At 38.7% G+C, this 14,171-nt stretch overlaps 1 protein-coding gene across 1 annotated transcript in view; it reads right to left on the bottom strand.

Moving 5' to 3' along the window:
* The window catches only part of CCDC172 (coiled-coil domain containing 172), a 56,455-nt gene extending 46,124 nt beyond the window's left edge, over positions 1 to 10,331 (bottom strand). Inside the window, exons 1-2 of the mRNA XM_035020852.1 lie at positions 10,253 to 10,331; positions 9,778 to 9,863 (exon numbers count right to left, since the gene is read on the bottom strand). Coding sequence (XP_034876743.1) covers positions 9,778 to 9,863; positions 10,253 to 10,331 — 165 coding nt within the window. The remainder of the gene's footprint in view (positions 1 to 9,777; positions 9,864 to 10,252) is intronic.
* Positions 10,332 to 14,171: the final 3,840 nt, after the last annotated feature.

Here is a 14,171-nt window from a genome sequence, read left to right as displayed (position 1 = left end):
ATTATGTAATTTATTTCCACTTATTCACAGTGCAATGTAGAAGTTGTTTAATGAATGTTTGTTGAATGAATAATTATTCAATGTGTGATTGGAGATATTTAGAAATGAGGAACACAGTTAATTGACTTTCTAAGAAATCACAAAAGGCAAAAAGGCAAACTCTGAAAGGGCAATCTTTTGTGCTGTATAATCTTAGGAGGTTAGCAAACTAAATGTAATCTCATGCTTTCTGCACACTGAGCCACAAACTTACTGTTCTTTTTTTTTTTTTTAAAGATTTTATTTATTTATTTGACAGAGAGAGACATAGCGAGAGAGGGAACACAAGCAGGGGGAGTGGCAGAGGGAGAAGCAGGCCTCCCGCCGAGCAGGGGCCCGATGCAGGGCCCGATCCCAGGACCCTGGGACCGAGACCTGAGCCGAAGGCAGACACCCAATGACTGAGCCACCCAGGCGCCCCAAACTTACTGTTCTTTAATTAGAGAACCCTTCTCTCGGTTCCTGGAAAGGAAGCTTTTTTTTTTTTTCTGTTGAGAACATTTCTAACATTTCAGGCTAAACAATTTACTTAGAGTAGGAAAGAGAGTAGGAAAGAAAAGGAAAGAGAAAAGAGAAAAAAAAAGAGAAGAGAAGAAATAGGCACACTGGTGTAGATTTTATACAATTAGAAACAGTGCAGTAGATTTTCCACTTTGTGGACCCAAGCCAGGAAGTGTGCAACTTTTGTGATTTATAAGGACTTGCAAATAGAAAGGCTATCTGGCATACTGTTACAGGATTTGCTCTAAACTGCTATTACCATGAGATATTCTTTGGATTTTCTTAAGATCATGAAAACAAAGTTGAGAAAAAGGAGTTCAATAGATGCTATATGTCATATTTTTCACTTCATTTAGAAATGTAATTATTTCAGTTCTATCAGTATGAAGAGAGATCACTACTTCTCAGAGACCAGTGCCCTCCAATAAAAGAAGTGGAACCATGGACACGACCATTAATCCAGCAGCTCATCTTAAGAATAGATGGTGCCAAATGGCCAATAAGCACCTGAAAAGATGTTCAGCATTAATGTCACTAAGGAACTTGAAATATAAACCAAAACCAAAGTATAAACCAAATACTGTCTCACATCCACTAAGATGGCTACAACACAAAAACAAAACAAATAAAAAAACCCAAAATAACTAGTGTTGGTGAGGCTATAGAGAAATTGGAGCCCTGGGATACTGCTGGTGACAAGTAAGATGGTACAGCTACTCTGCAAACAGTCTGGAATTTCCTCAAAAAGTTAAACCTATCCATACCATATGCCCCAGAAATTCCACTCCTGGATGGAATACCCAGGAGAATTGAAAATGTATGTTCATACAAAAACTTGTAGACAAATATTCATAGTGACATTATTCATAATAGCTAAAATGTGGAAACAACCCAATGTCTATTAACTGTTGAATGGATAAACAAATTAGGTATATCCGTACAATGGAATATTATTCAGCCATAGAAAGGAATACATGCTACAATATGGATGAACCTTGAAAACATGCTCAGTGAAAGAAGCCAGTCAGAAAGGCCATCTATCATAAAATTCCACTTAAATGCAATGTCTGGAGACAGAAGTAGATTAGTGGTGACTTTGGGCTGGTGGAGTTTGAGGGGGATGGAGGGGAACTGCTATGGGCATAGGGTTTCTTTTTGGGGTGATGAAGATGTTCTGTAATTAGTGATGGCTACGTAACTTTCTGAATAGACTAAAAAACATTGCTTTGTAACTTTCAAAATGTATCTTTATTTTTAAAAGTCACATAACAGCTATGTCCCCACCCCCAGCTTAAGAAATTAAACATTATGTGTACAGCTAAAGTGACCTGTATACCCTTCCCTGATTACATTTATCTTCCACCCCCCATCAGAGATAATCACTACTTGATGTTGCTACTTATCATTCCATGCATGTCATTATAGTTCACTATATATTTATAATCCCTCATAGATGTTTTGTGTGTTTTTAAATGGTATATACTTATGTACTTTCTATAGGTTACTTTTTTATCACAATACTATGTTTTAGAGATTTGTGGATTTTTGGGGGGGGTATTATTAAGTGGCTTTTTCACAATGACATTTAGCACTTAGAATTCTGAGGTCATACTCCCAGATTTAGCAATCTGTTAAATGTCTTTGTCTACTTTTTAAAAATCAATTCAATCTGGTGATTCCTTCAAGCATCTCAAACTATCATCGAGCTCTTGTTCAAAATAAAGGAATTTTAAGTGCATGTAATAACATAAAGGCTTCTTAAGGACTCTAACATAAAACAACTCTTGCTTGCCTGAGGGGTAACTTACAAGGGAAAACCTTGCATTATATTCTTTCATATATGATAAATCATACTAAGATTAAATGATAAACATAATTAACCTTACATACTTCAACCAATGACAGGGACTCTCTACATGGTCATTCTGGCTTTAACCACTAAAATATTTGTTGTAGACACTGTGGTTGCCTCTCAAACATGTATTCCTCCTTTCTTTGGTTAGCTATTAGTTTTTGGAAACTTGTACCATCCCTAGACAGCTCACTGAATTTGGAAGAATTTACTACCTTTGACCACAGTTACTGGTTCAGGGATAGTCACATGTTACAATTTGTGGAAATGAGATGGAAGAAGGTATCCGATGAGGATAATTTCCTTGCTTTTCAGAGAAAGCGTCTACAAACTTCCTTCTCTCTCTCTCTCCCTGATTTAGAAGTAGAAAGCAGTTGTTGTTACTTACTTTTAGGGGAGTTGTTACTTACTTTTAGGGGAACAAAAGGACAACCAGCATTCGGCCATTCTTCTTTATTAATAAAATCCCAATTTTATTCAGAGCAGTAATGCATCCAGCTAAAAAGTATTTACATTCCCAGGATCCATTTTCCAAGGTTGACCATGTGAAAAATTCTAATCCTTAAGATGCAGCACTAAGTCCTTAGAGAGGACTTCCCTTCCATCAAAACAATGATAAAGCCACATGAGAAGTCTTTTGATTTTTATGCTCTCCTCTTCTTCCAACTGGAATTCAAATATGATGCCTGCGGATGGAGCAGTACTGTGACTGTAAGGATGAAAGCCACAAGCTAAGGATAGTGGAATAGAAAGAATGTACTGGGGTCTTTCACGATTTCCTTGAGCAATTTTAATAAATGGCTGTGGATTTCCTACCTCCATACTTTCTGTTACATAGAAAAAAATAACCCCTTATTTGGTAAAGCCACTATGGTTACATTTTTGTTATAAGCAACCTGATGCAATTCCAACTGATATAACTGTTGAATCAAAGGTTGGGTTTTCAAATATATAAGTCAATTGTTTCTCAATATGTTTAAGTCATTTTGAACTGAATTTCTATTATTTGCAACCAAAAGCACCCTAAACTGATAGAACCTTCTAAGGAAAGGGTGGTACTTCTGACTGGTCTCAACCCTCAGCGGCTAACCTGCTACCTGACTAAAATAGATCTGTACCAATGAGTAGCCCTTATGATTACAGGGAAGCTTCTGCAAACTCACGGTGTTACCTTGCTCGCATAAGGCCACCCAACTGTAAAAGCAGAGGAACAAAGAAATAAAACATTTTTATTAATAATTTCATTAAACACATAAGACATATACTAATCAAAATTGTTGAACTAACAAAGCTAGGTGGCTTTTAGTGAACCATGCCTTTCGTTTCTTGTCACTGTCTCCAAACTTTCCTATATCCTCATCCTTTCCTCATTCTGTTCTTTACACTCTACTACAGCAGTTAAGAGTGAGGGCTCTCGGGGGTACCTGGGTGGCTGAGTCGGTTAAGTGTCTGCATCAGCTCAGGTCATGATCTCAGGGTCCTGGGATCCAGCCTGGCATCAGGCTCTCTGCTCAGTAGGGAGTCTGCTTCTCCCTCTGTCCCTCCCCCTGCTCGTGTTCTCTCTCTCTCAAATAAATAAAATCTTAAAAAAAAAAAAAAAAAGAGTGAGACTCTCTAGTTAACCCCATATACGTTCAAATCTTCCATCTATTACTTGCCATTTAATGTGACCTCGTGCAAGGTACTTAATTTCTCTGAGTCTCAATTTTCTCAAATGAATAATGGAATAATTCTACCAATCTCACAGGGTTCTTGTGAGAGTTAATTGAGCTAAGGTTTGTAAAACGCTTAGCATGAGGCCTGATATATAGTAATGATTTGGTCAATACTATTACTTTTAGGGTTTGGGTTTTTTTTTTAAGATTTTATTTATTTATTTGGGAGGTCAAGGGAGAGAGCATAAGTAGGGGCAGGGGCAGAAGGAGAGGGACAAGCAGACTACCCGCTGAGCAGGGAGCCCAATGCAGGGCTGGATCCCAGGACACTGGGATCATGACCTGAGCCAAAGGCAGACGCTTAACTGACTCAGCCACCCAGGTGCCCCTTACTTTCAGTTTTTACAACAGAAGAGGTATCTCTCCTCTTGTCGAAGGCTAGTTCTTACTTTAGGCTCTGGATCCCACCCATCCTCCTTCCACCTCCTCAGGGACTTTTAACTCTTGATTATATTTTCTCTCTAGTCTTTGTCTTCAACCTCTCTCTATAGGCCCCTTCCCACTAACATGCATAACAATGATGATGATAATGATAATGACGATACAGGAGATGATGGGATTTGAAGTATACCTAGAACTATCCTTTTTCAGGAGGAAGGACATCTTTCAAGAAAGCAGGAAGAAAGGGGAGACGGGTCTTCACACAGGCAGGTTTGAAGATAGGCAGGTGGGAAAATAAAAAATTTCCTGGTGGATGTTTTCTATTTTCTCTGAAACAAAAGGCAAAATTACCTCCTGAGAGCTAAGTAGTTCAGAAGAGAGGCTAAAATGTAGAAGAGTGAAGGCTGAAATAGTCATTACAGAGAGTAAGGAATGTAGTAGTATTTCCAGGCAATGTAGAAGTCTCAGTTGGAGCTGAGGCTCACGTTAGTGAATACTGGATCCAATCTCCCCTGGAACTGCCTGAGTGCTGACATAGTAGCAGGTAATTGGTTCACTTGGAGTCTTGCCAGGGAAGTGAAAAAAAAGGAGCGAGGAATCAGGAGGAAGAGTGGAATGACCAATGATGAAATCTAAGAATAAAGAGGGAAATGAATACATAGGCAAGTAATAATCGAGAAAGACAGAAATGGACTCAAGATCCAGATAAATAAGAGAACAGTGGGACCTGGGACCAGGTACCAATTCTAAGAGCAAGGGAGAGTACCCAGTGAATTAGTAGGATAACAGAAAAGAGAAATGGGTAAATGATGGTAGAACATAGCATGAGCTACCATAAGGAGGGAGAAAAATGTTTTGGAAGTAGCATTGGGGAGTGAAAAAAACATCCACCAAACCTCTAGCAAGTACTTTGAGTATAAAAGAAAAGTCCTCTGGGGTGCCTGGGTGGCTCTGTTGTTAGGCGTCTGCCTTTGGCTCAGGTCATGATCCCAGGGTCCTGGGATGGAGCCCCGCATCGGGCTCCTTGCTCAGCAGGAAGCCTGCTTTTCCCTCTCCCGCTCCCCCTGCTTGTGTTCCCTCTCTCGCTGTGTCTCTCTCTGTCAAATAAATAAATAAAATCTTAAAAATAAATAAATAAATAAATAAATAAATAAATAAATAAATAAATGAAAAGTCCTCTGTAGAATGGACTCCAGACTCAATAATATGATTGGCTATGGAATTGTACATATGATCAAAGTGAATGTAAGAGACAATATACCAAAATTCTACACTGCAATTTTTTAAAAATCAGCTGTACATGTTTAGGACAGGAGGGATTTTGCTTAAAAGACTTTCATGTAAAAAAGTCAGAGACAGTGCAAACAACTAAGTGTAACTACCCCCGAAAGCGTCCTGGTCACAATTAATGAACCTATATATAGGAATGTGTAAAATTGTGATAAACAGAATTTCCATGTTATTTTCTAAAATTGGGATTAAATAATTCACGTGTACTGCTATTTAAACAATGTTTGAGCGAAGAAATAATGTCCTTTTATTTATGGTTTTAAGTAACAATTAATAAAATTAAAGATGGATATAAATTTTTCTTGATGCAACTTTTACAAAAAGAAAAATCTCCATAACAAAACTCCATTTCAATATTATATATGATAATAATTTGTGATTTTGTTCTTTCCCTAATTAGGTAATAGTGTACGAACAGATACGACTTTGTCTGCTGGTCTGGGAGGGTTCCTAACTAGGAGGGTCCCTAACTGGGAGGGTTTTTATCAACTAAAAAAAAAAAAAAAAAAAGGAATGTGCACATTTTGAAATAAAAGAAGCCACCTTAAGTTACTTGTTTATTTCAGTATAATGAATTTTTTTAAAAAAATTCATGCCATATTATTTTATTATTGTTATAATGTTTACATAATAAGGTAAAATTGGGAGAAGAAAAATTAAACAAAATAGCTTTCTTCCATTTACTTTCTTTTGAGACAGTATGGTATTATGTTAGGTTTTATATGTTTTTACAGATTAAATGCCCAAATTTTAACTGTATACTATTTTTAAAACAGAAAAAAAAAACTTTTAGATGCTTAGAAGAAGCTACAAATGTTCTGTGGGTTCTTAATTTTGGATTTGCTCTGTCATCAATACTATAAAGCCTTTCCTTGACTATCAGAAGCTTTGGGTATTTTGGTAAGCATTAATGCAAATCCAGGGCATGTTCTTGTCTTTCTGTTTTCATATTACCAAACCTAACCAGCCATACTGTAGCTCTCCAATGCACAAAGTACTCATACTATATAATCTGAGACTTTTGCAACCATATATTTTAAAGGGCTCATCGAGCCCTGAAAGGCAAATGCTATCATTCAAGTTCTAATTACATGCTACCTGGGTTTTACAGAACAGAAAAAAAAATGAGTACTGTACTTCCTAAATACATTTTTTGAACACAAGCAACTTCCAAAGTAAATGCCCCAAATATTGTCTGAATGTATCACTGTACAAATAGCTCAAGCACTGGCCTATTCAAATTATGTTCTAGTTTCTCCCGATGCTGCTTCCACTTGATAAATTGGTCAATAAATGCCAAGTCAAATATTCAAGTAAATATATTTTCATTGTTATTGGCAGACATATAATTAACTCTGAGAATAAAAGATACAAGAAATCAATTTATGATTACTTCTTCAGTTGTTCCCATTAGTCATTTACGTTATAATTGTGGTCCCACTTTTAAAATCTTTATCCATACACATACACACACACACCATTTTGACTATATTATAAATCAAATTATTTCAATTACAAATTAGTATTGTATGAACTGTGAACCTCATATGTTAATTTTATTAGTAAGATACCCATGTATATAAGCTGATCAAAAAACAATGCACATTTAAGAGCCTATATTAATTAGTAATTTCAGCAGATGTTTCTAAACAATGTTAAGGACTTGCTCTGTCTTTTCTCAAGTATAAATATTTGAGTCAACATTTTTTATGTATGTGTATTTAGCAACAAATTACATTTCCACTTTCAACAAAACAGGCTGCTAAAAAAGAAAATAGTACAAAGAGTAAACCTATTTTTTTTCAAAGAAGACATATAAAGAGCAAATTTTTTTTTAACATTTGTTATCTGTCAGGTCAATATCTTCACCAATCCGGGAAAAATACATTTTGTATAAAAACTTACATAAGTGACCTTTTAAAAACTGCCCTAAACTAACTGCAAAAGCTTCAGATACATTATTATATGTGGATTTCGTGAAGAAAAAAATCTAAGATGAGCTCAAGAAATCTGTTTTAATAAAATATGCTGTCATTACTCAATTGTTACTTTCATTATGGTAGCCTAATTGTTTTTAATTATATATCATGGGCAAGTCATGTTTCCTCACCCATAAAAGGAGATTAATAATGGTGCCTCATCACAGGATTCCTGGCAGGGGTAAAGGACTTAATATGGGTGAAGCATTTAGAATAGTGCCCGGCATACAGTAAGTGCTCAGTAAGTGTCAGCTAAGCATTACCTAATTGTATGTTTTGCCTATTACTTCTATTAGCTTCCAGTTACCAATCCTTAAAGTATCTCAATTCTTTTTAAAGAAAAAGAAAGCTACATCATGACGTTCTTAATGCTCTGCCCTTCCCATTAGTTTATAGTGTTAGCAGCTACTTTATCTGCTACTCACAAGCAAAACAGGACCTAGGGTCTCATTGAGTAACAGTCCACAATTCTATTTTATAAGACAGCACTCTCCCTATTATCTTACTATTAGTACTCTTTAATTTATTCAAACACCAAAGTAAACTAGGTGCTAGGCACTGGCTACAAGCTGTGGAAACAAAAGATGGTTAAGAAAAAAATTCCAGATGTGTTGCCCCCAAAACAGTGAGGGATACAAACACAAATGCAAGTAAGTACTCTTGTTTAATTGTAACATGGTGCCCTGAACTATAATAAAAAAAATTCTCCAAGCTGTCCAACGGTGGGCTTCACAGGTGACATTTGGGTAAGACTTGAAAGAAGAGCAGAAACTCACCAAGTAGAGAAGGGATCTATGATTACTTTTGTTCACAAAGAAAACTAGAAATTCCTCACACTAGGAAGTTAAAATAGACATTTTTTTAAGCAGACATCCTCAAACAGATTTCCCATTGCACACAGCTTGCTTAGTTTATCTCTAGGTATTGAATAAATATTTTTGAATGACTGTCGTCCCCCCTTCCCCCCTAGGCAAGGCCTTCATTAGGGCATACTTGGATGATGTTCTTAGCTCCCTTCCTCCCAGGGCTCAGAGAAATCTTCCTAAAACCACTTTTATCACACCACTCCCTGATCAAAAGCCTGGAATGGTTTCCTCCTATTCCCAGAAATCAGCCCTCTGCTCTGACTAGATTTCTCTCCCAATATGCCTTGGGCATATTTCCCTTTTGTTCATATCCTCTCTCTGCCCCAAATAACTTTTCTCCTATTACTTATTTCTGCCTTTCCAGAATTCTACCCACCCTTCAAAATCCTCCTTCAAGAAGCCATCGGATTTCCTTGCTTCTACTTAAAATAACATAACTTTTCAAATGATGCAGAAAAGAAAGATGCTAGTGAAAAAATTCTACTTTGGGATGAAAGAAATGTCCAAAATGTGGTAGAGAATTGAAAAAAAAAACCAAAAGGCAGAGACTCGTTGGAAAGTTACATTCCAATTGTTACATCACGCAGCACACTTCTTCAATTATTTACTATTCAAAACGTATAGCCTGCACCAACTACTTATTGAACAATTATTTTTTCCAGTGACATCGGGCTCTTTTAAAAAGTTAACCATCCCTCGGGGCGCCTGGGTGGCTCAGTCCTTAAGCGTCTGCCTTCGGCTCAGGTCATGATCCCAGGGTCCTGGGATCAAGCCCCGCATCGGGCTCCCTGCTCTGCGGGAAGCCTGCTTCTCCCTCTCCTGCTCCCCCTGCTTGTGTTCCCTCTCTCGCTGTGTCTCTGTCAAATAAATAAATAAAATCTTTAAAAAAAAAAAAAAAGTTAACCATCCCACAACATGGACAATCCATTCATTATTACTTAAACTGGTTTCTTTAGGACAAGTGCCTATTAGAATGAGTGTCCTTGGATTTGGAGTTTGAAATATTACCCAGCAATATGGCACTGCACTAACCCGCCCAGGAGTGTGCCTCCTACTTGAAGGACAACTGGTTAAATAGTAAAATATCTTCAAAAAGCCAAGTTCAAATAGATTTTTTTCAAGTGAGAATGAGCATGCTCTGCATGTCAAGCTACCTTGGATTCTAACTTGGTTTTCTCTTCGTTCAGCTCCTCGGTTGCTTTCTTCATATCTTCACGACATCTGTTTATCTCCGACCTTACTGGAATACAAATGAAATCCTTCAACATCTCTAACTTTCTTTTTTTTTTTTTTTTAAGATTTTATTTTATTTATTTGAGAGAGACAGAGAGAGAGCGCAAGAGGGGGTAGGGTTAGAGGGAGAAGCAGACCCCCCGCTGAGCAGGGAGCCCGATGCGGGACTCGATCCCGGGACTCCAGGATCATGACCTGAGCCGAAGGCAGTCGCCTAACCGACTGAGCCACCCAGGCGCCCCATCTCTAACTTTCTGAAGTCCCCATGTCTGTGCACGTGGACAGCAGAGCCCCCTCCCTGCTCTGCCCACGCCTTGGCTGCTGCCTTCGCTCTGAGCACCCCCACCCCCCACCCCCCAGGAGCCCGAGGCCGCAGACGGCGACAGAAGCACCGACCTTCCCGGATCACGCGGCGACTCTCCTCGGCCTGATGCTCCGAGAAGATGATGTGCTGAAACAAGGACTCCAAACTCATCTCAGGCCCGGGCTCCCGCGGATCGGCTGGCGCCCTTCAGGATCTGCGGCGGAGTCCGCGGCCCCTGGAAGGCACAGGGAGGACGGAGGACCGCGCAGGGCTCTCGCCGGATGGGCCTCCGCCCAGACGCGCCAGGCGGGGCGCCAGCCCGGCTCCCGGCCTTGGTTTCCCCGGTTCACTAGCCACAGCCAGCCAGCCAACCGTTTATGCCCCCTCGCACCCTCTCTCTGCCCGGGACAGAAACTCCGCCTTCGTTCGCTGGCGGAACGCAGCTCCCCTCTTTCGAGGACCCAGGCCCTCTCGGGGTTCCCTTCTGTGCTGGTGGCACATAGAAATGGAGGCCGCGAGCCGTGGCGTCGGCGCCGGCCTGGGCAGCACCCCAGCGCGTGGCCGGCCTTTTCCTCTCCACCTCCTCTATCTCTAGGGAGAAGGTCCTCATAATGCTCTGCCCCACAGCAGAACGCGTACTTGCTAACAATACCGCGGGCGGGAGGCCTTCCTGCGGGCTGCGGCCGGTGCGTGGGCTTGGCCTCGCCGGGTGGGGACTGAACTACGGCGCCCCGTTGGGCCCAAGCGCATTCAGGCGCTTTGCTTTGGCCACGTGGCCCCAAAGGTCTGAAGGCTTTGCTTGGACTTGCGGTGATCTTTCTCCGAGGCGCAAACCCGCAGCAGTATAAAGAACCAAGTACTCGTGATTCTAAATATAAACTGCAACGTCTGATCCTTTGACGGTGGCAGAGACTGCTATAAATGTGCAACGTCTGACATTCCGTCCTAATCATTCTTTTGTAATCAGGGCATATCTTTTTAGTCTGCTTTAAAATTAATCATTGCCTTTTGTAATCAAGCTTCAGTATCTGCACAATGTGTGTCAGAGACCAAAGTGGTTGCTAATTAAAGCTTAAACATGAAAGGCACCTTTGGGACTTTCGCATGGGATTTTTAAATGAAAAAATAAAGCATTTTTAGTTTTAGCAGGCCAAAATTGTAAGATTATAATAAACATTTGACTTTTTTTCTGAATGTAGAATTGACACTGGCTAAACTTCAAAATATATATATATACATATATTTTTTAGACTTTGTTTATTTATTTGACAGAGAGAGAAAGTGGCAGACAGAGGGAGAGTGAGAAGCAGGCTCCCCACTGAGCAGGAATCCCGATGTGGGGCTCGATCCCAGGACCCTGGAATCATGACCTGATCCGAAGGCAGACGCTTAACCGACTGAGCCACTTAGGCACCCCTAAAAAATAATTTTTAGTTAGATTGTACTAGAATTGAAAGAAAGTAAATGTGAATTCTGTCTGTCACATCATCTGTATGAGTGTTAATATTTCATTAATGCTGTAGTATATTGGGCTATAAGTTTTTGTTTGTTTGTTTTTTTATTGGGCTATAAGTTTTAACCTATTCCAAATTTCCACCTCAGTTTCCATCAAGCCATGTATGCATAAAACTTAATTTTTAAACTGTATTTAAACTGTATTACAAAACAATACATACAGAAAAGTGTAATGCTGTAGAAAAGAATTACCCATAAACATACCATTCAGAAGCAAGTATTAATAACATTTTGGCTACTGCCTTCCAGCTAATCCTTCTCACCTTGCAGTTTTCTTTTACAAGTTTGACAATATTGTGGATAATAACGATTATGATTAATATTATTTATTAAGTATATGCTGGGCACTATTCTGAACACAATGATTTTTACTATTACCTTTATAGTATTAGATGAGAAAACTGAGAGCAGGAAAGTTAAGTATCTTGCCCAAGGCAGCCTACCTTGTATACATACACCTTGTATATGGCAGAGCTAGAGCTGAAACCAAGAAATCTGAGATCAGAGGCCATGAATTTAATTTTGGATACCACTCTGTTTTCCTTTGATTACATCATAAGCATTTTACCATTTCATTGAAAACTCTTCATGAATATACTTTTATATCTTCATAATCCTCCATCATGTGATGCATGTGTAAAACTTAGATATACTGAAATAAATTTGACTCTTTTATCCATTCGAGGATGGAAAACAAAACTGAAATTGTGGTTTGAACCATTTTCTTTGAGCATTTGTTTGGAAGCTTATGAACTGTACCACGGCGCTATCAAAGGAAAGGGCTTCCAGAAGATAAATTATATTACTAATTAATATCACTCCCTTCAGAATTATTTCCCGTGGACTTGCACAGGGGGCATCCTCACAAGGAGGCTGCTTTTCAAAAGCATGCTGCTCTTTAACATTCCAATTTTATTAGTTACACTCAAACTCACATTTATTATTTAACATGTTCTTTCTGTACTGAAAACTTGGCAGAGTGGAATTTAGGCAGCCTTTCGGGAGCCCAGTCGCCTCACTCACACAGGCATATGCAAGAGAGAACTGCTGGAAATTCTGGAATGGGGTTATGGGGAGAAATGGCTTCTTCATCTTCTGCAGTCTTCATATCACAGAATATTTGGGTGCTTTTAAATCCCAAGTTCAATTCTTCTCAGAGGCATCACCACTATAGACATTAGCAGGGTTTTTCCTTTTCTTTTATTTGTTGAAATAAACATGATTTTGCAAGCTCACAATTCAAATTTTAAGTGTTTTCTTTTTGGCTTTGTTTTAGATTTTGTTTTATTTGAGAGGGAGCAGGAGCGGGGGCTCCCCTCTGAGCAAGGAGCCCGCAGTGGGGCTCCATTCCAGGACCCCAGGATCATGACCTGAGCTGAAGGCAGATGCTTAACCAACTGAGCCGCCCAGGCGCCCCAAATTTTAAATGTTTTATAATAAGGAGTAAAAGTAACATGTTAGGATATTAAAATATTATTATCATATACTAGCTTTATTCATATATTTTCTTCAGTAAGATATTTATTCTTGTAGATATACATGCTGATTACATTCTATAATATTCAGAGCAAGAGTAGCATTACTTCAATTCATGCCAAATAAAAATGGTATACGGCATGGTAAAACTAGGGCATACCATTTTTGGAAAACGGTATCTTATAAGTCTGAAAAAATGATTCATTCAACAACGGTTTAATGAGTCTCTGCTATTCATTCAACATTCACTCAACAAATATTATTGAGCATCTCCTATGTGCCATATTAGAGAAACAACAACAGGATTTAATAAAAATAGAACTACGTAAAAACTATTTTTCTTCCCCTGGATATTTCTAACCTCATTGGAGAATTATTATATTTTTCAGCATTTTGGCATCAGTATAAACGACTGCTTTCAGATGTTTCAACAGATGTTCTTCAGAAAGAAAGCCAATTATTTGCATTATGATACCCACATGATTCTCAAATCTAAACTTTCCATCTGTACATGTTTCATTGAATTGCATACCTATGGAATATAAAAGTTAAGATCACTCATTGTCTCTCAACCTCAAACTTTTGTTCATAATAACTCTAGCACCTGGGTTATTGAGCCATTGATAATTGCTTTGCTAGAAGGCCTTACATAAGGCTATATTGCTCTTGTGATTTAAAATGCATTTCCTCTCCATTCTTAGATTGATGACTTCCCTAGGTTCTAAACCAGGCTTGCAAATACCCACTAGCCCAGGGCATATATATTGCAATGAAAAGAAGAAAAGTAATTCATTTATTTTGTTTTTCTTAGGGCATCTGCCAAAAAGAAAAACAAAACGTAGGTTCAACCAAGTTTAACAACCATTTATTGAGTATCTACTAAGTATAAAAAAAAATCTCTGCTAGGTACTAGGGAGGATACAAAATTGAAAGGTACAAGCCCTGTCCTCCTGGAGGTCATCATCTATCAAATGGGATGTAGCATGCACAAATACTCCTAAGCAGACTGTATATGAGAGC

Source organism: Mirounga leonina, unplaced genomic scaffold (genome assembly GCF_011800145.1).
Source record: "Mirounga leonina isolate KUSES-001 unplaced genomic scaffold, KU_Mleo_1.0 Mir_114, whole genome shotgun sequence".
In the NCBI taxonomy this organism is placed as follows: Eukaryota; Metazoa; Chordata; class Mammalia; order Carnivora; family Phocidae; genus Mirounga; species Mirounga leonina.
This window is presented reverse-complemented; position numbering and strand designations above follow the sequence as displayed.